The 26,952-nt window shown below is 38.2% G+C and overlaps 1 protein-coding gene across 3 annotated transcripts in view; it reads left to right on the forward strand.

Moving 5' to 3' along the window:
- The window catches only part of LOC124278847 (endophilin-B1-like), a 56,987-nt gene that overhangs the window by 18,629 nt on the left and 11,406 nt on the right, over nt 1–26,952 (forward strand). Inside the window, exons 4-8 of one of the 3 annotated variants that reach the window (XM_046714625.1) lie at nt 13,869–14,002; nt 14,941–15,033; nt 16,289–16,309; nt 22,252–22,269; nt 26,385–26,474. In XM_046714625.1, the coding sequence (XP_046570581.1) occupies nt 13,869–14,002; nt 14,941–15,033; nt 16,289–16,309; nt 22,252–22,269; nt 26,385–26,474 (356 nt within the window). The remainder of the gene's footprint in view (nt 1–13,868; nt 14,003–14,940; nt 15,034–16,288; nt 16,310–22,251; nt 22,270–26,384; nt 26,475–26,952) is intronic. The other 2 variants (XM_046714626.1, XM_046714627.1) reach the window with 2 other exon arrangements.

Below are 26,952 nucleotides of genomic sequence, written 5' to 3' on the forward strand. Positions count from 1 at the left end.
TACAGTATATCTTGAGCACATTCCTTCAGTGGTTTGTGCAGTTGTTTCCTTTGGAGGTCAGCCCGCTACACAAGCTGCAGCTGTGACGACATGGACAGCTGTGACTACATGGACGTCAGCAATCTACAATAGCTGCAGTATAGGAAAGACACTTTCTGTATCGTGAACAGCGTATCACATAGTGTTATGCTTGGCCAATCAGTCAAAGTGGTGTGTTTGTGTGGTGTTTTGAAGTGATTTTGTGCTAGAATTCAACCTGTTTAATACAGCAGAAAGATTAGGGGTGGGTATTGCAGAGAATTTTCATATTGCGATGTATTGCGATGCGAAAGCATGTATTGTGATATGTATTGCAATATATTGCATGAAGTATTTTTAAACAAAAAACTACTTATAATCGAGGTAATGCTTGATTTATAGAGCAAATACACAGCAAAATAACTATGCTTGATTAAGCTTTAATAACAACTTTTATTCATGATTAACAATAAAAATGTGAGTAATATTTGGCACAAATGAAAAAAGGAAATATCCGAAGATTTCCGAGTGGTACGAAGTTTTCCGAATGCAAGTCAAAATACCGGTTTTCGATCAGCGTATCGCAATACGTATCGTTTTTATGTCTGAACCGGTAAATACTGGTAAACCGGTTATATTGCGCAGCCCTAATAAACATTGACTATAGTGTCTTCACCTTGAAAGGCTGTGTTCAGCACCGCCTATCACTTGTTGAGTGGGCTAAAATGGACTGCTTCCATTTTAGTTATTTGCTATGTTCACACATGTGTAATTATCAGTGATCATGGCTCAGATAGCTACTGAAGGTGTTACGATTTACACATCCAGTGAAGTGATCATTATCAACTCTTGAAGTGTTTTTTTTATTCTAAACCACATATTTTCCATTATGTATGTGTTTTGCAATGTTGGTCTTATGAAATACAAAGCTCTTCACCATTTGGGTGGTGGGATAGCATAGTGGTTAAAGTGTTCGTTTGTAAACACTGAAGACCTGGGTTCGATTCGCCTCATGGGGACAATAGGTGAAACCATTTCTGGTGTCCCCTGACGTGATATTGCTGGAATATTGCTAAAAGTGGTTTAAAACTAAACTCACTCACTGTTCACCATTTGAGATCAGCCAGCATTGAATGACCCAGGTTTCCCAAGGATATGATAGATAAATAACAACAGATTGACCATATTTTTCTGGTGGTCTTGCACAATGGAATACTGGTATATCCAAGTTAGGCAATATAATAATAGTCATCATTTATGTATTACATTTGACAGTAATGTGGTCACTGGTCACTGGTCATTGTCTTAGTAAAATCAAAACCGTCAACAGGGTCAAGACATGTCAAAGAATTTATTTGGTTATTGTTTCACTGAAAACAATCAATGTATTCGTTACCAATACTCATATCCATTACCCAGGTATGTTGTGAAAAAATTGCCATGATAACAGGAAGTATTAACTTTTTGTGTTTCGTCTTGCGTAGATTGTTAATCGGATGTGATGTTTGGTGAAATGATCAAGTTTCTGTGAAAAAAACATCATTGGGGTTTCACAAGTGTATCTTTTTATCTCAGATTAGCTGACATGAGTCATGTTGTTAATGATTGATGATAGAGTACAACTAGTAATGGATTCAGTTGACGTTGGTATCTTGTTGCACAATTAGTCTATCAGTAAAAAGGAGAGGCAATTTTGGCCATTATGTATTTTGTTTGAAAACAGATTTTCAAATGTTAGTCGATGGAAGAAAGATTAAGACATGCTGGTTAGAAAACTATGCCGCATAGATCACCTGTTTTCATACTAGTAATAGCTGTGTCGTAGCAACTGTTTGACATGGAGCAACTATTGGCAGCAAGGCCTCAGCTTTTCTGTGAAGTCTAAAGGGTTTAGGTACAGCAAAATCTGCTTTAAAAAAACATAGAGAGAACCCTAAGATTTATTATTGTAGTAAGCAGTCAATTGATTTGGCAAAATATGAATGTCAGATTCAACATCATATAAGTGGTGTTGATGAATTTTAAAAATGGCTTACCGGTAATCACAAAATATGTCCGGAGGTTAATGTATGTATGTTATTTTTCCTTTATTGACAATGAAGTCGTGATCTGTTATGTGACAAAATTATAATTTGCCTCAGTTACAGTTTCGATCATACCTGTAAATGTTGTTCCTAAAGCACTGACCATGCGTTATTGACAACTTCTCCAGTTGATGTATGGACGAAAAATGTCAGGCTGCCCATAGTCTGAAATGTGGAATTATCAATAGCCCTTTCCCCTGTATGGCATGACAGTGTAACTGCAGACCACCTGTTCCAGGTGTACAGCTGAGGCTGGACAGGTAATCAATACTGGCATCACGACGGACTGGCTGCCAGCTCATGACATCACAGCTGTCATGCTGAGTAGCTTCTCATGACGCTTCAGTTAACATGTGTCTGGCATGACTGACTGTTTCCATGACCACATCCATCATCATACAGGGCAGGAAATGGCAATGCCCAGCTAAGAAAGTGTAATCCCAGACTTATTACATGTTAAAACAAGTTTAAGCTCATGAAAATTTTGTGGGGTGTTTTTTTTTAACTCACTTTGTTTCTCTCACACTTTTTGCTCATTTGCTCACTCACTCACTCCTTTGCTAACTCACTCACTCCTTTGCTCACTCACTCACTCCTTTGCTCACTCACTCACTCCTTTGCTCGCTCACTCACGCCTTTGTTCACTCACTCACTCCTTTGCTCGCTCACTCAATCCTTTGCTCACTCCTTTTCTCACTCACTCCTTTGCTCACTCACTCAATCCTTTGCTCACTCCTTTTCTCACTCACTCACTCCTTTGCTCACTCACTCACTCCTTTGCTCTCACTCTCTCCTTTGCTCACTTCTTTGCTCACTCACTCCTTTGCTCACTTTGCTCACTCACTCACTCCTTTGCTCACTTCTTTGCTCACTCACTCACTCCTTTGCTCACTTCTTTGCTCACTCACTCACTCCTTTGCTCACTCCTTTTCTCACTCACTCACTCCTTTGCTCACTCCTTTTCTCACTCACTCACTCCTTTGCTCACTCACTCACTCCTTTGCTCACTCCTTTTCTCACTCACTCAATCCTTTGCTCACTCCTTTTCTCACTCACTCACTCCTTTGCTCACCTCCTCACCACTCCTTGCTCTCCTCTCCTCTCTCCTTTGCTCACTTCTTTGCTCACTCACACCTTTGCTCACTTCTTTGCTCACCCTTGCAACACCTCACCCTTGCTCACTCCACTCACCCTTTGCTCACCTTCTTTGCTCACTCACTCCTCACCCTTTGCTCACTTCTTTGCTCACTCACTCAATCCCTTTGCTCCTCCTTTTCTCTCACTCACTCTTTGCTCACTCACTCACTCCTTTGCTGCTCACTCTCCTTTGCTCACTTCTTTTGCTCACTCACCCTTTGCTCACTTCTTTGCTCACTCTCACTCCCTTTGCTCACTTCTTTGCTCACTCACCTCCTTTGCTCACTTCTTTTTGCTCACTCACCACTCCTTTGCTCACTCACTCACTCCTTTGCTCACTTCTTTGCTCACTCACTCTCACCCTTTGCTCACTCACTCACCACTTCTTCACCTTTTTGCTCACCCTTTGCTCACTCTTTGCTCACTTTGCTCACTCACCCTTGCTCACTCACTCACCCTTTGCTCACTGCTCACTCCTTTGCTTGCTCACTCACCCTTTGCTCACTCATTTGCTTGCTCACTCACTTTGCTTGCTCACTGCCCTTTGCTCACTCACTTTGCACTCACTCCTTTGCTCACTCACTCACCCTTTGCTCACTCACTCACTCCTTTGCTTGCTCACTCACTTCTTTGCTCACTCCTTTTGCTTGCTCACTCCTTTCGCCCTTTGCTTGCTCACTCACTCCCTTTGCTTGCTCACTCATTCCTTTGCTCACTAACTCACTCCTTTGCTCACTCCTTTTTCGCTCACTCATTCCTTTGCTCACTCATTCCTTTGCTCTTCACCCACTCCTTTGCTCACTCACCCTTTGCTTACTCATTCCTTTGCTCACTCATTCCTTTGCTCGGGCTCACTCATTCCTTTGCTCACTCACTCACTCCTTGCTGCTCACTCATTCCTTTGCTCACTCATTCCTTTGCTCAAGCTCACTCACTCCTTTGCTCACTCCCTTTGCTTTGCTCACTCACCTTTGCTCACTCACCCTTTGCTCACTCACTTGCTCTTTTGCTTGCTCACTCATTCCTTTGCTTGCTCACTCCTTTGCTCGAACATTTGCTTACTCACTCCTTTGCTCGTTCACTCACGCCTTTGTTCACTCACTCATTCCTTTGCTCGCTCACTCACTCCTTTGCTCACTGCTTTGCTTGCTCACTCACTCCTTTACTCACTCCTTTGCTCACTCACTTGCTCTTTTGCTTGCTCACTCATTCCTTTGCTTGCTCACTCCTTTGCTCTCTTACTCACTCCTTTGCTCACTCACTCACTCCTATGCTCGCTTACTCACTCCTTTGCTTGCTCACTCACACGTTTGAATGCTTGCTCACTCACTCCATTGCTTGCTCACTCTCTTTCTCTTTCTCTCATTCACTCACTCACCCAACCCCACCACTCACTCACTCACATGTCAAGATGACTTCCAGTGTACATGCTACAGCATTATGACCTGGATCTGTGCATGTTAAACCAACATAGCCCGACACTATGCCAACATTATCTGCAGTTATACTTGGGTTTGCTCAGCCTGTATATGTCATAGCTCTCTCAATATGTCCTATGTAATTGGCATGTCTCATTTGACATGCCATTGTTGGGCGTGACGTTGAGAAAGTATTGATAGATATGACTGTATTCAATTATGCAGAATGGCAGTGCTCACACTACATGCTATGTGGAGACAGCTGTGTCAGTAATTTCAATTTCCTGCAACAATTGGATAATTGGATAGTATCTCGTACAGGCCAGTGTACATTTGTTGAGGATTTTGTTGGAGTCAATCATGATAGAACCAAACTGTTTAGGAATCAATTATTAGAGACAGATAAATCATTAGAATCAATCATTAGAGACAAATAAATTGCTGGAATCAATCATTAGAGGCAGATAAATTGTTGGGATCAATCATTAGACAGATAAATTGTTGGAATCAATCATTAGAGACAGATAAATCATTATAATAAATCATTAGAGACAGATAAATCATTAGAATAAATCATGAGAGACAGATAAATCAAAGAGTTTAGGAATCAGCCAGGAGAAACAGCTACAACAAACTGTACAGTAATCAATCAGGCGAGACAACTAAATCATTAGAATCAATCATTAGAGACATAAATCATTAGAATCAATCATTAGCGAGAGCTGAATCAAACTGTACAGTAATCAATCCGGCGAGACAACCAAATCATTAGAATCAATCATTAGAGACATAAATCATTAGAATCAATCAGGAGAGACAACCAAATCATTAGAATCAATCATTAGCGAGACCTGAATCAAACTGTACAGTAATCAATCAGGCGAGACAACCAAATCATTAGAATCAATCATTAGAGACATAAATCATTAGAATCAATCAGGAGAGACAACCAAATCATTAGAATCAATCATTAGCGAGAGCTGAATCAAACTGTACAGTAATCAATCAGGAGAGACAACCAAATCATTAGAATCAATCGTTAGAGAGGGCTAAGTCAAACTGTACAATAATCAATCAGGCGAGACAACCAAATCATTAGAATCAATCATTAGAGAGAGCTAAGTCAAACTGTACAGTAATCAATCAGGCGAGACAACCAAATCATTAGAATCAATCATTAGAGAGAGCTAAGTCAAACTGTACAGTAATCAATCAGATAAATCATTAGAATCAATCAGAGCTAAGTCAAACTCTCTATGAATCATTCAGGAAAGACAACTAAATCAAACCTTTTATTATTCAAATACGATAGCCAGCTAAATCAAACACTGAAAACTGCCATGAAACTAAAAATGAGAAAGAATCAGTTAATGCTGATGTGCACAGTTTTGGATTCTCACAACAGAAGTTCCAAGCTATATACAAACAATTCATTCCAAATAGCTCTATTAGTGGATCGATCATAGCAAAATTCAAATTCTGTTGTCCTCCAAGTCTGTAATTCTGTAGACAAGAGGAGAATCTACATAAATACTGACTGTCTGGTCGTGGACAGAAGCTTCAGCCTGACCCAAGCCCGTCCTGCAGTTGGAGCCAAAATACGTGAACACAATGAAAATAAAGCTGAAAAGATATAAAAAGGAATTCTGTTATAGATTTGGTATTATTCTGGTTGAAGTCCTCGATCATTAATGCCCCATCTCGTGTATCAAAACAGACCACTTACTCTGTCTCTTGCAAGGCCTCACTCTTTATTTCATTTGGTTCGTGGATCCACTTCCCTTAAAGCAGTACGAGTATTGTAAGTTTATTAATTCTGCTTACAGTAAAATTTAGTTTTGTATGATTATATTTATTATTTGAAATGCTGAAATGAAACTGTAATTCCGGCATTTTTTAATTCTTGATAATAAAAAGAATTATTATTTAAAGTTACCCTTGAATTTAGGGATCTGAATTAGTAACATCAGAATTTTGTATGGATCAGAAATTTGTATTTTAACCTGGTTAAAAGCAATATTTTTTATGTTTTCATTTCAACCTGCTGATGTTCTTTTTCAGTCGTATGATCTGTAATTTGTGTAAAACAAAAATTACAGCCTGGGTTTGAGAGTATATTACATGATCTCATTTGAGCCATTCAATCTCTGTATATTCATCTTGAAAGAAAATTCAGTTGATTTCTTATGTTTGTGGTCATTTTGGTTCATTCAATGGTCAAAAATCAATGTAGAAAATCACTTCTCTGAAGAAAATTCTTCATTTTTATAGCCTCTGATCCTGTTATCAACATAACCTCACTGAATTAATATATTAACCTCTAATTCTTGTTTTTTACAATATTGAGCAAACAACAGATTTGCTTCAGATTTCAAACCGTGTTTTTTCAGTCGTTTCATGCAAAATCATTTGAAAATAGCTCATGAACCTGTACGCGAAAGTGAGAACAATTCGCCTTAGAAATGTTCTCTAATCCGCCACTTAACCCACACCGTTGGAATTTATTTAACCTGACTGCCGTGGCAGTGATCGCTGATCAGGCCTCAGAAACCAAAACTCTTTATTGATTGGCCAGTTTTACAGTTTCTCACGGAGCAAAGCAAGGAAAGTCCGAACCACAGCTAGGCAGATGCCCACAGTGGATTAATCACAACCTGTTGGGAATGGCTCAGTTCCGATTGTAATTAAATAGCTTTTCCTATGCACTGGCTGTTTGGGTTGGTTCACAATCAGGAGAAGAAAACTGTATGCATGGCTAATGCTGTTATTAGGCAGAAATGTTTTTTTCATATGCCTGCAATTACCTGATCTAGAGACCCAGAGCGTTCATTAAACCTCTCATCAACTATTATGTGGCTGAGATGTTTTGGGAATGGTTTTGTGGGGAATAGATGATGCTCCTTAAAAGTATATTTTCATCAGTAACCCTTAACAAGTTTCTTACTTTAATTCAATTTGTGACTGTCTGTCAATGGATCATCAAAAATCACTCACGTCACTGATGATACTTTCCTCATGACCATAGACGTAGTCATTCTTCTAAACACTAAACATAACTGTATGTTTCCTTCTAAACACTAAACATAACTGTATATTTTCTTCTAAACACTAAACGTAACTGTATATTTTCTTCTGAACACTAAACATAACTGTATATTTTCTTCTAAACACTAAACATGACTGTATATTTTCTTCTAAACACTAAACAACTGTATATTTTCTTCTAAACACTAAACATAACTGTATATTTTCTTCTAAACACTAAACATAACTGTATGTTTCCTTCAAAACACTAAACATAACTATGTTTCCTTCTAAACACTAAACATAATTGTATATTTTCTTCTAAACACTAAACATAACTGTATGTTTCCTTCAAAACACTAACCATAACTGTATATTTCCTTCTAGACAATAAACATAACTGTATGTTTCCTTCAAAACACTAAACATAACTGTATGTTTTCTTCTAAACACTAAACAACTGTTTCCTTCTAGACACTAAACATAACTGTATGTTTCCTTCAAAACACTAAACATAACTGTATGTTTTCTTGTAAACACTAAACATAACTGTTTCCTTCTAGACACTAAACATAACTGTATGTTTCCTTCAAAACACTAAACATAACTATATTTTCTTCTAAACACTAAACATAACTGTATGTTTCCTTCAAAACACTAAACATAACTGTATATTTTCTTCTAAACACTAAACATAACTGTATATTTTCTTCTAAACACTAAACATAACTATGTTTCCTTCAAAACACTAAACATAACTGTATGTTTCCTTCTAGACACTAAACATAACTGTATGTTTCCTTCAAAACATGAAACATAACTCAGGGCTCAATTAATTTAAAAATCTGCACTGGCCCTGCAGGGCGGGTAATATGAAATTTCCACTCGTCCTTCTAAAATTGTACTTGCCCTATGAAACATAATGAAAGTAAATTTATATTATTTTATTTCAAAATGTTTGCTTGGAATAAAACTACAATAAACATTACTGCTAATTTGCCCACCTTTCATATTAAATAAACAGAAGTATTAGACCTTTCCAATTGTGTATAATATGTAGTAGCAGTAATGTTTTACAAGCTGATATTTTCTTTGGTAAACACAGGCTTCCTCTAAGATCTCAGGGTCTCTAGGAACTCTGTGTCATGGCAGTAAATGCCTTTGGTTGACTGATGTTGAAAGAGTTAAACAGATGAGGTGGAAATTTTAATTTAATCTAATGTTATAAAAATCCTGTCATTTATTAAACGGACTTGCCAAGTGTCATTGATATTTTCAACAAGGTAATATAGTTCACTATTTCATGCTTTGTTGGGTTTACAATATCCACTACGTTGATTTGTAATCCGCTAGTTTTCTAAAATATTTCAAATCTGAACTGCGTATCGTCTTACAAAGCTAAGTGAAGTAACATTTTTCTCTTTCTTTGAAGCTATCTTAAATTATATTTTTTATCATATTATTCAAATAATACAACTACAACGTAAATAAGTTAATATTTAATGAAAATGCAAGCTTACTTTCCAGATAAACCACGAAGGGAGCAAAAATGCGGCGATTTTTTTTCATTTGTAACATGTCATACTATCCCCTTGCCTCGTCTTTTATATGTTCATTTTTACGTAATCGGAAAATTATTATAAAAGATTTCTCAAATAATATGCATGGTCTTCTATTTCCGATATCAGTAGCTTTCCGCCGGTAACGGATACAACGGATAACATGTGAGGCAATTCGTTTGATGGTGGATATTGCTCGAAAGCTCTGAACATCAACACTATCACTGCACCCTTGCCAAGAGTATTTTCACAGATGTAAGAAGCGATTATATTGGATAAAGATTGGTTTCTAATGACGCTTTTCTGCCCACAGTATGAGGATCGTGATTGGACAAAATTATGCATGTGACCTAAGGCAGCCAAACATATTGCAGCAATGGATAGTATCCTCGTAAACGAAAACTTTTAGATTCAGACGAAAGTTTTGGGTAAAAGCATGCTATTCTGAACGTGTTAGGCAAAAAATCACCACCTATACGTATATTATGGAACTTAGTGGACGTATCGTGCTAGGCTATAACCATTGACAAAAATGCTTCATGCATATATTTTAGCATTAAACATCATGTCCAAGCGCGAATTTCGAGGCGACGAAAGCCGAGATGTCACTTGATATAATTAAATTACACGATCGCTCAAATAAGATGGAAATTGTAAGTTATAATGTACATTTGACAACTTTTCTGAGTATTGTTATTGATTTTATTCTTCGGTTTATTTAATTTGTTTAATTATTATCACGAAACATCGTTACTTTGATTACGATCGGTAATAACAAGTAGGGAATTCCCATTTCAAGCTGATCCGGGACGGACGAGTGGAATTTTCGAGCCCTGATAACTGTATATTTTATTCAAAACACTAAACATAACACTTTATTTTATTCAAAACATTAAACATAACTTAGAATTTGGATTGTCTGGTGCAGACTCGATGCAGCCATACAGCTGGAATATTGCTGAATGCGGCGTACAACTAAGCTCACTCACAAGAATTTTCTACAAAACATGAAATACGTATCTATTTTCTAATGACCGAATTGCTTATTTCCTGGCAACATAAAGCTCAGTCCATGGTTTCCTTGTTCAATCATCACTTCAGTGTTCTGGTGATGAAGCTGCCATACCTTGAGTTGCCGGAAACCTGTGTTTGTATGTTCAAATCACAGATTCAGGGGATGTTTACAGGTTTACAAGCACCATGCATTCCACAACAGTTCACTGATGCAGAGTTGTACCCCTTGGCATGCCAAAAAATGTCTTTGTTCAAATCCTACTGCTATATAACTGCAATATTGTTCTGTGTGCAGTTAACTCAAATTCGCTGTCCCTGTTTTCCTCATCACTCTGGAAACAGTTATACTGAGATGAGGCATCCTGTGAGCACAAGTTTACAGTATTCATGTTCCTGTGACAGCTGCACCATTGTAGTGCTTATTGTGTACAGGAACAACGAACGAGGGTTCTCACTAAAGCTTCATCAATTGATTCATGTTTCTATTAACTCAGTAAATTGTTTTGTTCAACAAGCTGGAGAAGTGGGTTGTCTGGTTTTTTTTCTTACATGCTGCAACCTTTGAGTTACCTAACGATATGTGTAACATCTATGTTTCATCGTACACTTATTTGTGGATTATCTAAGTTATCTGAAACCCCCTTTGAGTTACTGAACACCATCTATGAGTCATCAAGTCAATATCTAGGTTATCCAGAATCCCCTACGAGTTATCCAACTCTACATTTGGGTTATCCAGAATCCCCCTACGAGTTATCCAACTCTATATTTGGGTTATCCAGAATCCCCTACGAGGAGGTACCCAACTCTATATTTGGGTTATCCAGAATCCCCTACGAGGAGGTACCCAACTCTATATTTGGGTTATCCAGAATCCCCTACGAGGAGGTACCCAACTCTATATTTGGGTTATCCAGAATCCCCCAACGGGTTAGGAGGAGGTACCCAACTCTATATTTGGGTTATCCAGAATCCCCTACTGAGGAGGTACCCAACTCTATATTTGGGTTATCCAGAATCCCCATCTGAGGAGGTACCCAACTCTATATTTGGGTTATCCAGAATCCCCTCACTTAGGAGGTACCCAACTCTATATTTGGGTTATCCAGAATCCCCTACGAGGAGGTACCCAACTCTATATTTGGGTTATCCAGAATCCCCTACGAGGAGGTACCCAACTCTATATTTGGGTTATCCAGAATCCCCTACGAGGAGGTACCCAACTCTATATTTGGGTTATCCAGAATCCCCTACGAGGAGGTACCCAACTCTATATTTGGGTTATCCAGAATCCCCTACGAGGAGGTACCCAACTCTATATTTGGGTTATCCAGAATCCCCTACGAGGAGGTACCCAACTCTATATTTGGGTTATCCAGAACCCTGTACAAGTCATCCAACTCTATATTTGGGTTATCCAGAACCAGTGATCATCAGTGCAATATATTCATTTCTTTCAGATGTTTTTGGCATTTTTAATCAAACTTAGTTCTCCGATATTTATTGATAATCGATTGCTATTTTGTTAATGATTATCGATCCCTATCACCCATATCGATAGTCAGCCTACAAATCACAGGTGGATCTTTGGGTGTTTCTGGACAGCCACTGTGGTGGAGATAAGGGCCATTTTCATTATTTACTTTTTGTTTGGATATTCCTCTATATCATTGCCAAATTTTAAAATAAAAATTGATGTTTGGCAAGACAGACAGACAGTGCATATCTTAGAAATTGAAATACAACTTAAAATTGTCAAAAAAACAAAACAACTTTAGACCCAAATCACTTATTCAGTAATTGATTCTTTTGTGCCCAAACCCCTGAATAAATAAAAATAAATGCTTACTTGTGTAATCAAAGCATGCGTGGTTGTGAAGCGTAAGCAAGGCATCTTGTTGCCTTCACCCAGATAACTATCTCTAAGCTTAATTACTCGAGTTTAGGATCACAGAAAGTGAGGGCACACTGATGTTTATGTCTAATTAAATACTGATGTAATGTTTTGGGTAGTCATGAAACTGGGTTAAGAGTCCTTAATGAGCTAATTGGCTCACTGTAAAGGATGCCCAATCGATAGGGACATGTTTTCTTAGTATTTCATAAGATCAATGAAATGCTTGGTGCTCGCAGCTTCAGAGCTGAGGGAATTGGTTTAAGGGTACTTGTGAAGTGTCGAGTCTTGATGGAATTAACAACAGGCATTTTTGTCAGGATTGAGGATTTTGCAATTCAGCATAATAGTTTGAAAAGGTTTGGGATGCAAGAAGCAAAGAAATGTTCTAGAAAAGCATTATCAAGCTGATTTATCTTATTGATTTACCACTGATCAATAATTGGCCAAGTGTGATCTATTGGAAGTTAACAATTTGTTTTAATTGCTCTAATGCAACTCTGAAAAGAGTCTTCAGTGAAATGGAAAGTATTGTATGTAAGTGATATACATGATTCAATCAGGGGGGGTGGGGTAGCCCAGTTGTTAAAGCGTTCACTCGTCACACAGAAGATCCGGGTTCGATTCCCCACATGGGTACAATGTGTGAACCCATTTCTGATGTCCCCAGCTGTGATATTGCTGGAATATTGCTAAAAAGTGGCATAAAACTAAGCTCACTCACTCTCTCATGATTCAATTCATGTCATCTAGTATGCAGCAAGGTGAGACCATGTCCACTTAAAGGGTGGGGGAATAGAACCCGTTGTTGCTCATAATAACACTCACTGGATGGTTTGTGCCAAACTTCATTACAAGCCTCTTATAGCTGGAAATATAGCGTTAAATAACAGCAACCGCTTTTCAATGTTAGTTCCTTGGTCTGATACCCATGAAGATCTGCGTTAGAATTCAGCAACCCATGCTCATCATAGAAGGTGACTAACGGCATTGGGTGGACAGGCTCGCTGACTTAGTTGACACATGTCATCGTATCCAAATTGTGTAGATCGATGCTCATGGTGTTGATCACTGGATTGACTCGATTGACTCGATTACTTACAGACTGCCGCCATATAGCTGGAATATTGCTGAGTGTTGTGCTAAACAGCAAACCAACCAATTCTTTGTCTGAAATGTTTTTAGCTGGATTAAAGGGTTGAATTGGTGTATTTAATTACTGTTGCAACACATGTTCGGATGTAGTACCGAAACATTGGTATGACTGCAAGCTCCACAGTTCAGTGTGTTGGTGTAGTGGATAGTGGGTCGCCGGAGAGAGGAAAGCTGGTGTTGCGATTCCTAGATGCATCATACTGTAGATGCTAAAACATGTTGTTTCCCTGTCTGACTTGTGGCATTAATGGGGGAACACAAGGACTTGTCAGCTCCGCATCATTATACTGTTTCTGTATACTGTTTCATTATACTGTAAACCGTGAAGATGCGGGTTAGAATTGGTCTTCATATTAGTATACAGCGTGGTATCTCTGTGGGTAACTGCTATGAAGCTAGAGCAATCAAAGACACACACACATCACAAAATATACAATAGTCTTGGGGGCGGTGGGATAGCCTTGTGGTTGAAGCAGTGACCCACAAGGTGCAATGTGTGACCGTTGGTGTGCCACACAAAGATATAAGATGCCCTTGATAGTCACTTCTATGTTTTTGTCTTCAGGTAATGCCTTGATCAAGTCCGGCCAGGCTCAGATGCGTATCGGCAATGCAGAGAGAGAGTATGTCCAGTCGACAGTGAACAACTTCCTCACACCACTCAAGAACTTCCTGGAAGGCGACATGAAGACCATAATGGTAGGAGTTCTGTCAGGGATGCTGTAGGAGCTCTGTAGAACATCTGTAGGAGCTCTGTAGGAGCTCTGTTGATGTCTGTAGATTTGTAGGAGCGCTAAAGATCTGTCAGACCTCTATTGGAGATCCATTTGAGCTCTTTAGGAGTCCTTTGTACATAGGAGGGAGATCTGTTGGTGTTGTGTAGGAGACGCGTGGGAGTTTGGTGAGATCTGTAGGTGTAGATCTCTAGATCTATAGATCTCGGTCAATGATTTGTGGATCTATACAAGCTCTGTTGATGTTTTATAGATCTATAGAAGCTCTGGGTATGTTTTTTTGAACTCTGAAGGAGTTCTGTGGAGTCCTGTTGATCTGTAGGAAGGAAATCTGGGGGAGTTCTTGTGGAGATGCTTAGGAGCTCTGTAGATGTTCTGTATATTAGTAGGAGTCCTGTGCGAGGTGGGGTTTTGTAAATATGTTCAGATGCTGAAAGATATTTGAGAAAAGCATTTTGCCTCTCATTTTTCCATAGAGATTTATCAATAACACCTTTTCATTAAATTAGTATTGGGACATTCCTCTATACAATCAGTTAACGTACCATGATCAGGACCAGTGAAGATTCGGGTTAGAATTGATCTTCAGTAACCCATGCTTGTCGTAAGAAATGACTAACGAATGGTCAGGCTCACTGACTTGGTTGACACATGTCATCAGTTCCCAATTGCGTAGATCGATGTTCATGCTGTTGATCACTGGATTGTCTGGTCCAGACTCGATATTTACAGACCGCCGCCATATAGCTGTCATATTGCTGAGTGCGGTGTAAAAGTAAACTCACTCACTCACTAAAATGAACAAATCTTAAAACCCTTTGTCATCTGAAGGAGTCACTTCTTTGTTACTAAAATCTTCTAATCTTCAACTCATTTTTTAATCCCTCACTGTGCATTTTGTAGAAAGAGCGTAAGCTCCTGGAGAACAAACGCCTTGACCTTGATGCTTGCAAGAGTCGACTGAGGAAAGCCAAGTCTACCACTGCCCAGCAACAGGTGAGGGTATATATGTCATGTGACCTGATCACATGACATGTCACATGATGTATCAAGGACTGCTCAGTTTTTGTCCCACTTTCTGACATTGACAGAGAATGTATAATCCTGAAAATGCTGTCAAGGAGGATTAGGCCAGGTCAGTTTTATGTTTTACAGGAATAAGTAGCCTCGGTATATGTAGGCAGAATAGAAAAAAGAAGAAACAAGCGACTGAATTTACTACTATGTATTACTCGTTACCATGTTTTCTTGTGTATAACTGCCGTGATGTTGCTGGAATATTGCTAAAAGCGGCGTAAAACCAAACTCAGTCAGTCAGTCAGTCTTGTGTATAATACACACGGTGTATTATTTGTCATAAAAAATGCTGTTGTTTCTTGCTGGAATGACTGGAATGAGAGAAGGAACAATTTGGTCCGAATGTCAAGTAACTTTCATGTATTTACTGACTGACCCTGGGGCCGTGGGGTAGCCTCATGGTTAAAGCGTTCGTTCGTCACGCTGAAGACCCGGGTTCAATTACCCACATGGGTACAATGTGTGAAGCCCATTTCTGGTGTCCCCGGCCGTGATATTGCTGTAATATTGCTAAAATCGGTGTAAAACTAAACTCCTTCACTCACTACTGACTGACCAACGACTGTTGAAACGGCTGTTTGTTTCTCTGAATCATGCACATCCGATACACAAACTGGAAAAGTCAGAAAAGAGGAAACAAAAAACAACATCTTTGAAACATCACGTGACAGCATTCCTTTCGGTATTTATGCATCCATGTGGCTTGCTTCAATATATATGTGATTAACTGTGTCTGATCTTCTCATGAATAATAGCCATATTTTCAAGTATACTATTGTCTTTTCCACAATGGGATGTTTCCAAGGGAAGATGATAGATTTTGTATGCCCTGAAAGTCTAACATATCTTCTATATAGCCTGTTTAGTATTGATATATTAGTAGACTAATGCAGATCTGCATCTGACATTGTCATCTCTCATGATTTGTTACAGTTGCAATTACTCATTTGACAAGTGTATATTCCACAGCATTGTTCAGTATAGATTAGATTCTTTGTATATTGTAATGACAATCTTTCTGCTTATAACCCTTCTCTCTTCCAATTACACGATACATGGTAAGCATGTGATGTTGCTGAAATGGTCTGATATTTTATATTACTACCCCCATGTCGTTTGTTCATCCTACATTGTAACATTTAACTCTCATTGAATTAATCATTTGATTTACAAGACTTCTCCTGAGGCTTCCTATGTAAGTTATCATCTAATTTGCATATATTTGCATAATTTATGAATATGCAACAGTTCCAGTTTAAATGCATGTCATTGTACATGTATGTGCTTCCACTGTTTCTTTCTTGTGGAATTAAGATTTCTCTTGTAAAGACATTCCAACTGAGTTTTTGACAAGAAAATACTTATTGGGTATGGCGTGTACAAAAAATAAATAGTTGCTGTATTTCATGCTTTTTTTTCTTGTTTCATTTTCACCCTATTTCAATATATTTTATGATATTGGGTACTGGACATGCTCAAATCTGTTAGTCTTGTCTTGCAGTACTGAAAAAATATCAGTGGACTCATGTCATTTTGATTTTATTTTTTACAAGTATAACTTTCAAAATGTTTATGTATTTCCTTTTAAAAGAACACAAAAGATAATCCAGTGCTACTTATCCTCTAGAAATGGTGTCTTCGTCCCCTATAATCTTTGATAATTGGAATTATATTTATTACGCATGTTAAACTACAGGAAACGTTTTTCTGATTTATATTTTGTCACATTTTCCCAGAATTTATTTCCTGCATTTGCTTTGAAAGCATTTTAGTATGCATGATTCAAATTAGAGTGGGTTGTTCATCTTAAATAAAATCCCATTTTTTTTCATTTTGTTGATGTTTTGAAGATGGAAGGGCATTTCCATACAACGTCATGTCAGATGAACTTTCAAATTAGTCAATCAGTGTTGAGGGTTATGACTTTGTGGTACACGTGAGTGGAACATTCAAACCAACATCTGAATTCTGTATTCGGCTTTAAACAGTTCCTGATGTGAATAACGAAGGCTGTGCCATTATAATATTGAGAACATTTCAAATGTCTTATCATTTCTAGGGGTCATAGCATCAACAGAATATCTGTGGTCTATGTGGGTATCGTTATGTTGAAAAGAGAATTTTGGATTCGAGGCTATAATGGATCCAAATTATTGTAGAAAGCTGTCGTCTGATTGGCATGAAATCCATGTAAACTTCATTCAGATTATGCTATCAAAGTTCACTGAAAGTTCACCTGATGTGACCTGTGGAGGGGTTGTCAGATTTCCATAGAGACGTGACTGTTGTCGAACTCAAGTACACGATCTGATTTCATTATGTTGAAGCGTGATTCATGTTTGGACCATAATAGGGTCACCCCTACTCTAAATATAATCTTATTAAGTTTTTCCAGTACTCCTATATTGAAAAAATAAGGAGTACATACTCTTCATGTTGAAAAATTATCTGGAGCCCTGATCCCAAAACACACAAGAACAATAACATAGGTGATATGAGCCCACTGAAAATAGATGCTAAATGTACTCTGACAGGTATGGTTTTATATTAGTATTTCAAAATCCAGTAAACAACTCTTGTATCAAGTGCTTGTTCATTGACGAGGGGCACGTTTCACAAAGGGATTGTTATGTAAGTCCATGTGAACACATTGGAGCTACTACAATAGCCTCTTTGTGAAATGGGGCCCTATTATTTCGAGACTGATGTCATTTTTTGAGAAGAAATCATGAAATTGAAACTGTTTTTCTTTTGCGAACAAGGCCAACCCGTATCAGTCGTTTGAGACTGAGGTTTGATAATTCTGAGATTCTCGTGTTTTGTGTTGTCATAGTTACAGCATGGATGCCCTAAGGGGTAGAACCCTGTAGTTTTTGCCACACGTTAAGCTAGTTCTAAATTGTAGCACTTTATTTTATATTCTAGAGACACATGCAATTTATCTTAGTCAGAACGTCTAAGTTCTTTGATTTGGCAAATTCATTTTCTGTTTTGTTTTATAGTTGCAAATACACCAGGCCCCCGTTCCACAAAGCGTTCTTGGCAGTAAGACAATCGTAAATCCGATGCTTCAAGAAAGACTTACTACAGTCGTAGAACTGCAGTCGCTTTGTGGAATGGGGACCAATTTGTAGGTCATCACAATGAATGCATGTGATATGTAGTTCAAGGTAAAAATAGTCCATATATGTTTGTTAATTGAACATGCTGAAAGTAAAATCTGTCTGAGAAAAATGTTACCTGTGTGTTTGTTGCGAAAAACCTGCATGAAATGAATTTGACTTAAAAAATAATAATGTAAATATCTGATAGGTCAAAAAATTGCCTGAAATGGGAATCTGGTGGTCAAAATGGTGGCTCAATATGAATATGGTACTCTGGACCAGCATGATAGACAACCATTAAACAGTCACTTGTTGGACTGTGTACCATTATATAAAAGTATACCGAAGATGCATTGTTGCAGCAGCATCCTTTGGTTTGTCTGGTCCAGTCAATGGCAACAAGTTTGGATTGGGTGTTCAGACTGGCGGTGGGGTAGCGTAATGGTTAAAGCCTCACGCCGAAGACCCGGGTTCGATTTCCCACATGGGTACAATCTGTGAAGCCCATTTCTGGTGTCCCCCACCTTGATATTGATGGAATGTTGCTAAAACGGCGTAAAACCATACTTACTCACTCACTCAGACTGGTGTTCTGACTTGGCTGATTGGGTGTCCTCGTGCCCTGGTGCTCATAATTTCAGCCACTGGTTCTCCAGATCCATATTCACGTATTTACAGGACACTGGATGTAGCTGAAATATTGCTGATCTCAGCATAAAACAACAGTCCTTGGTTACACAGCCATAAAACTCGGGTTATAATAATTTGACATTTTTATCAATGGTTGCATAATAGAAAATGCAAAAACTAAGTTGGCTGGATTCTACACAATCAGGCTACCCTTGTAATGCACCAATAGCATGATAGTTGTCACTGTGTTAGTAGTATATAATTACATGTTTGTCAAGTTTCTGAAATAATAACACGTATGTATCATCATGATTCTTGTTTTAATGTTTGCCATGAAACTTATAATGGTAAATATTTTCATAAAAGCAATTAGTTTTCAAATGAAGATCAACATATATCATGTCAGTGTTCAGTAATGCCTAAATATGTATCTTCTCTAAAGAATATGGTATTATATCAGCTCTTGAACAAGTTGCGAAAATAAGAATGATTACTAATTTAAGCAAGAACGAGACACTTTCAACTTTTGGCCAATGGGATTCCAGGGCATTTAAGCAACCCAATATTGCTCCACCCTCATGCTGTTTGCCCCCCAGAAACGAGGATTTTTAAGTCACAGTATCTGATTTGTGCCAGTGTTGCCCTGTGGGTCAAACCCCTGATTTACCAGGGCCCTGTTCAGAAAGCAATCTCAGCACTAAGTTTATGTTAGAATATAGGAGAATGATCACCTTCATGCTCAGATTGCTTTGGGCAATGGGACCCTGGTCCAGACCTGATTATTTTCTGGCTGTCGGGATGTAGCTGGAATATGGCTACAGTTTAGCATTCACTAGCTTGTTCAACATACTGAAGATACAGTGTATTTGTTTGACTGCATGCTCATTGTTCCTACTCCTCAGTGACCACCCTTGCCAAACCCCAGCCACCCCCAACCACCCCCAACCCCAATCCATTGGCCACCCCCCAACCCCCAAGCCACCCTACACGGCCCTAAAGCTTCCCAAAATATATAATTTGTACTGAAACTCCCCTTTATGTCACAGTATAATATTTCCTAATTTATTGGTATATGGATTGAGGTTTCAAAACTTTTGTTTCATATTTAATCATTTTATTTTGTTAGGCATGACAAGTTATCTCCCTTACCAAAATGGCCGCCTTTGAAGTTTGTGTAACTACTGAAATTAGTCATGAAGGCAAATATATTTCCTTTATTTGCCAGATTGTGTAAGGCAAATAACTGAACATGTCAACTGAGATATGATCAATGAAAGTGTCCTATTTTCCAAGTTAAATACAAACAGCTCCAGTAGAAACGATGTTGATGTGATCATGTACAAATGGCTTCTTTTAACAATCAATATAATCAGACGTATGTTATACGCAATGTTGTGGTGCATATATATGAAATGAAACACAAGATTACTGATACTCCATTAATTTCCATTCAGTACTCCTATATTGAACAAATAAGGAGTATGTACTCCTGATGTTGAAAAATTATCTGGAGCCCTGTTATTACACTGAACTGATTATTTTATTCATATTTCTCAAAATTGTCACTTTTTCTATTTTCTATCCTTTATTCCATTAAGACCTTTTCAAGTTATTAGATACTTGATTGTTTTAAAATCCATCCATGGTATCTGCATGCGTTATTTGAGCAGGACCTTGTTGGGACTGTCCGCCTCCATCAACCTGGTTAATTCATAAATGCCTGGTCAGGTGGTCAAGCTTAAATGGGTGACACGGTTTTCCAGTTTCCGTTTGATCATGTTGATGTTGAATTATTAGCACTGCAAACCTGAAATCTTTTTTTCCTACGTTTCTTTGCTTCAATAAGTCTTTGGATTTTGTGAAGGGGTAGCTTGTTAAAGTCTTCCCAGTTTAGTCAATCTCTTATATGACATTTGCTTTAAATCCACTCTACATGTCAATTAGAACAGGCTAGTACTCTATGTTGGTGGAGACAAACGTTTGGATCCCAGCCAAAATATCAGCTGATTTCAAAATATCAGCTTATTTCAAAAACAATTTATATAATATTCATGTGTGTTTTCTGCCGTCCTTACTTGTCTGGAACACTATCTTTGTTTCATTTGCTTAAGTTACATATCCAGTGAGACCATCACATTGGCATCTTACATTGAATAGCTACATCTGTTTGGTCAATATCTAGAATAACATGTCAGCTACAAGAAAATAGATGTCAAGGATATGTGTTTACAAGATCATGATTTTTGGACGTATGATTTCTATCTCATCTTTAGTTCCATCCAGTGCAGGTGGCCCCAGGGTATCAGATCCCTGTGATTCTGGGTTCAAATCCTGGTTACCCCAGGTTATATTTCTAGGTTTGTAGGCATCATACCATTACTCGTGGATTTCAAGAATGTGGTCCACGTCTGTGACGTGCAACCCTTCTGGTTTTCCTGGAACAATAAGTAGGAATGCCTTCATATTGAAGTTCTTCCCTTCTGCAGTCTAATCCAGACAATCAGGTGGCTGATCATATGGAAAGGAATATTTCTGTCACTACAGTATGAATCAACTTTCACTTTTGTTATTTGTGGTCAGTTTAGGTGATAAAAGTTGCATCAACAACCTTGATGAATTTCCTTACATGTTTGGATTTTCGTTTGATGATAAAACCTTTTCAACTCGTTTCTGGGGATGTCCTTGGCCTCAGAAAGACAGCAATACTCCCTCAATTCTATCTTCAATTCTACCGTCTTCTGCTATACAATTTTACTGCTACAAACATAGCATGCAGAGGTTGCGGACATCTTACTGCTAAGATAACTTTGTGCTTGAGGGTAGTGATGCGTAGTGATGTTCATATGTTCATACTGAAGTACATGAATCACATTGACACTTCCGGAACTTAGGATTACAAGAAGGGAGAGAACTGCTGTGATATTGCTGACTGTCCTCCAAAGTGATCAGTCACTTATGATTCAAACTGACTGTTCCATATATGGTGTTCCTTCAATTTTCCTCCCATCCCACTTGCATGGTCCTGATGGCCTGATGGTCTCTGCCGAACAATAATCTCTGTGGGCAAAACATATCATATATTCCTACTGAACGTGTTTTTAAGAGTAGTGTTGAATCAGTTTGCATTTGAATTAGTTTCTTTCATCTTATTTTCTTATTACTGTCAAATATGATCAACTGACATTGAGGATGAATTAGGAGTAACACTAAATATATATTTTGATGAAACTAGTAAAAGTCGGACAATGTTGTGGGCCAGTATTGTACCATTGTGACGTTGTCTGCTGCTTATGAGCTTAATTTTCTCGATGTGTGACCTGGAATCCCATTGGTAACCATGGTAACACATGCCTCAAACTAATTGTCTCAGGCTCTGATTTCTTTTTGCTCTCTGCCTAACCAGGATGATGTCATCGCCAAAGTAAGTGACAGTGTCGCCTTGACATTCCTACTTTCTGTTTCGTTGTATGGGGCATCTCAAAAGTTCTCATGGCATTTTGCTAGATATCAACAGCATACCGTTATCATTTTATGTGTTGTGTGTTTAAAATCTTTTTGCATTGATGGAACAAGATTTTCATGAAGACTTGTAATACAAAGAAACTGAAGAATGTTTGATTTACATGTGAAATTTTGAGAATGACTTTTGTGATATTTGGTGTTTGCGATATGTATTAACTTTTGAGAAACTTTGATATGAATTTTAACTTTTTTTAAAAGCGTCAATATTGTCTATAAATAATTCTTGTATTTTCACAAAGCAACACGTCTGACACAAACATAAAATCTCTTGAGACAGTCCCTATTAACTGAAGACTTACCAGTACAAAACAGTCATTTCTTTTGAGGGAAGATAAAAGAAGGCTCCTGAGAGATTCTAAGGACATTCAGCTCTTGAGACACAAGATATGATTACGGTGCTGACAATATATTGCCAGGGCTATGAGAACTTTTGTCATGTTCTGTGTAGAATATGCTTACTTTCCTTGTTGGTGTCTGATATGGCAGATCGTAAACTATGATCAGTTATTATATCATGATGTGGCATGCTTCTGATTCTGTTACCATGGTAACATATATAATGTGATGATATCAAATCTATCTTTCATTCTTTATATGATATCGCTTGTCCCATCAGTCCCACCATATCCAGGTGACAGATTGTGGTTTTGTGTTTTACAATATTCTATATATGCGTAGCCAGGTATCAGGTGTGGCATTGTAATAAGACAAGACTGTTGTTTACATGTAATATCTCTCTTACTGGGATTAACTAAAGTCCAGGGGTATCCTCTGTTGTAAGCTTTAAAATATCGGCTCAAATCTCCATCACCTGAAGTATACACATTGTCTAGTCAAGATACACTAAGGGATCTGTGTAGGAACTGCAATTGTATATTGTCTTCAGTAACCCATGCTTGTCGTAATAGGCGACTAACGGGATCGGGTGGTCAGGCTCGCTGACTTGGTTGACACATGTCATTGTATCCCAGTTGCGTAGATCGATGCTCCTGCTGTTGATCACTGGATTGTCTCCTCCAGATTTGATTATTTACAGAGCGCGGTGGTATAGCTAGAGTATTGCTGAGTGTGGCGTAAAACTAAACTCACTCACTCACTATTACTTTTTTGCCAAAGTCATCCTTGAGGCCCCACCCTAAGAGGACAAAGCAGTTAAACTACAAGAAAGCCATGTGTGTTTCAATAACCAAGGTCTCCAACTAATGAATACAAGAAAGTTGTATTAATTAAGAACACACTATCTCCTGGGGGGTATTGTTCTTCACTATTTAGTGTATAGCTGGAGTTCCCCCATATTAATGCAAAATGTTTTCCTATCTACCGCATGGGAAAGAGCATGAATTTGTTTGGTCATTCCATCTACAGCCATTGATATATATCGTTACACATGTATGAATTATGTTTAAGTTGCAAGTATTGATAGACATATGTAGTGAATACAATCTTGGTTTGCCACCACCAGACCTTATGATGCTCGTGGATTCGCCCAAAGTGGTAAACATCTCTGACCTGTGAGATTTAGGGCTTTGCTCCCAATAATGCTGACACGCTGTGGTATTACTGAATTACGATGATTACACAATGCCATTTTAGAAAGTGGTCACATGTAACATATGTTATATTTGGGATTACACTTTCTTAGCAAAGTGCAGATTCTTGTACTTTTGTTGGGCTGAGTCCCATCCGGGATTCGAACCCACGCCGGACCCTGAGGTGCCTGATTCTGGGGGCGTGGGTTCGAATCCCGGATGGGACTCAGCCCAACAAAAGTACAAGAATCTGCACTTTACTAAGAAAGTGTAATCCCAAATATAACATATATTACTGAAATATTGTTCATGGTGTTAAACTAAACTCGCTCACTTACAGTAAAAACTGAAAGTATTGATTGCCACTGCAAACATGCTGTCACATGGTCAAGGGTTTGGGGCTTATATACTACTCAACATTTCATAGGGATAAACTGAGTATCAAGACAGGTCCTGAATGTGACTGATTGCTGGAAGAAGTTGTCATGCAAATAGTATTTAAATTGCTTTGGAACCACTCATTTTCAGCATAATTGACCAATAATAAGTAATTTGTAAAAATAATCCCCTTCAGCTGTTTTTTAGTTTTGTAACAGAATCCAATATGCCAGTGTCCCTATCAAAAGTTGAGTTGTATAGTTGGCATGGTGAGGTAAACTTTATACTGGAGGTTGCTGTAGCTTTAGGAAGAGCAATAATATCAGTAAATGGTATTCAGCTATCAGGGTTGGTTATCATATTTATTCCATGTTTTGTAATAATGTTCTGTTTTTGTATATCTATACTTATAATGCTATATTCATCACCAGATGACTCTGAAATGGTTGATATTCTAATGATGTATAAGCTGCTTCCAGCTTTGATACAGAAGTTTAATGTTTGTTCATATGTCTGTAATATTGATGAACTGACCAACATCGTCATAAGCGTATGCTATTATTCTGTTTTAAATTAGATCATTTAGAACACGACCTCGATAGTTATCAGAGAATTCTGTTATTTGTTTGCCGCCATGGCTGCATGCTGATCTGTCAAGTAATCTGATCCTGATATTCATTTTTATGAACATGTGACAATGTGAACATTGCCTGGTTTAGTTTCAATAATTGTTTCATTTTCTCCTCCCTGGCATATATATTATATATATTATTCATATATAAAAATCAACATGTAATGCGAGTTTGAATACTGTTAAGATGTAACATCCAAGTCAGCGACATAATTTTTGGTGTATTTTAATGTTTTATATTCATCATCATAAACAATATTGTGTCCAAGCATGAGAAGCATGACAAGTCTATCAGATCTTTCTCATTCTACACTTTGAATAATCCTGAATAGTGATGTGCACGGAGTAAGGTGCTGATGGTCAAAGGGAGACAACTCCGAAGCTCCTATTCTGTGTTCTCCTCATGTGTGACAAATAACTGTATATCTGTGGAAAATGTCTTAAAGTAAGGGGACAAGCAGATGATATTTGAGTCATAGGATTTTGCTGGAGATAAGTAGCTTCAGGACATTTTCATGTTTTTATCACTGTTATGGAACAAATTTTAGCAAAATAGCAACTTTTTGTGACAGTCATTGTCCTAGGAAATAGGTTGATCTGAAAACTTTGGGTTCAAAAAGTAATGTTAACAATAAGTCCTACCTTAAGTCATACATGTACATAGTTAGCATCGTACTGAGACTAGTTCCTGTAAGCTGGCCCTGGAATTTGATGTATGCCCTAGATTTGATATCTCTCTTCTATGTTTTACAAAGTTAACATAGAGCTGTGGGCCATTCCCTTACTTGTCTTAGTCTCACCTTAGTACTAAGATGAGCAGGCCTGATCCGTATTCCACAAGCAGTCTTAGCACTATTGTTAGCCTATGTAGAGTAAGAGAATTCCAATCAACTTGGCACTGAGATCACTCTGTGGGCCATTCCCTCACTTGTCCTAGTCTCACCTTAGTACTAAGATGAGCAGGCCTGATCCGTATTCCACAAGCAGTCTTAGCACTATTGTTAGCCTATGTAGAGTAAGAGAATTCCATTCAACTTGGCACTGAGATCACTCTGTGGGCCATCCCCTTACTTGTCTTAGTTTCACCTTAGTACTAAGATGAGCAGGCCTGATCCGCATTCCACAAGCAGTCTTAGCACTATTGTTAGCCTATGTAGAGTAAGAGAATTCCATTCTACTTGGCACTGAGATCACTCTGTGGGCCATATTGTCTTAGTTTCACCTTAGTACTAAGAGAGCATTCCATTCCACAAGCATAGCTCTATTGTTAGCCTATGTAAAGTAAGAGAATTCCATGCTACTTGGCACTGAGATCACTCTGTGGAACCCTGCCATCGACCTTCCTGGTCAGAGGGTCAAATGTGGCGCTGCCATGTCCACCTTCAGGAGTTCACACTGACCGCACTTCAGTCTGTGTCCGTCTCAGTAATCAGCCAACAGTTGACTGACACTGACTTGTGTTTCTTTGTATTCCAGGCGGAGGCTGACCTTCGTGTTGCCCAGTCCGAGTTCGACAGACAAGCTGAGATCACCAAGATTCTCCTTGAGGGAGTCAACAGCACCCATGTAAGTGATTAACAAATGGAGTTATCAGTGATTGTTGACATGAAAACTGTGTCATCAATAATATCTTACAAACACAATCGGATATCGGAAATATCGTTATTGGGAAGAGTTATCAGTGATTATTGACATGAAAACTGTGTCATCAATAAAATCTTATAAACACAATTGTAGTTTAAATTTACACACACAGTACACAAAGTCATGTCATTATTCATGGGCTGCTAAATTATGTTCAGAATACTGTTTTTGTTGGTTGATTTTTGGAGACTTTTTTATTTATTTTGCTAAAAGTTACTTCTCCAGTATTTATCAATCATCAATCAATATTTGAATAACGATAATTGATCTCTATGATCCATGTCTAAAGGCAACACTACTATTGGCGTGGTTAATGGATCAGGGTACACTACATTCTCAGCTTCCTTGGGAGTGAGAACATGGTAGGCTGCTATTGACTGTACAGAGTTGCATGCCTTGA

The sequence above is a fragment of the Haliotis rubra genome, unplaced genomic scaffold, assembly GCF_003918875.1.
Source record: "Haliotis rubra isolate DU_JTF1 unplaced genomic scaffold, ASM391887v1 Scf242, whole genome shotgun sequence".
NCBI lineage: Eukaryota > Metazoa > Mollusca > Gastropoda > Lepetellida > Haliotidae > Haliotis > Haliotis rubra.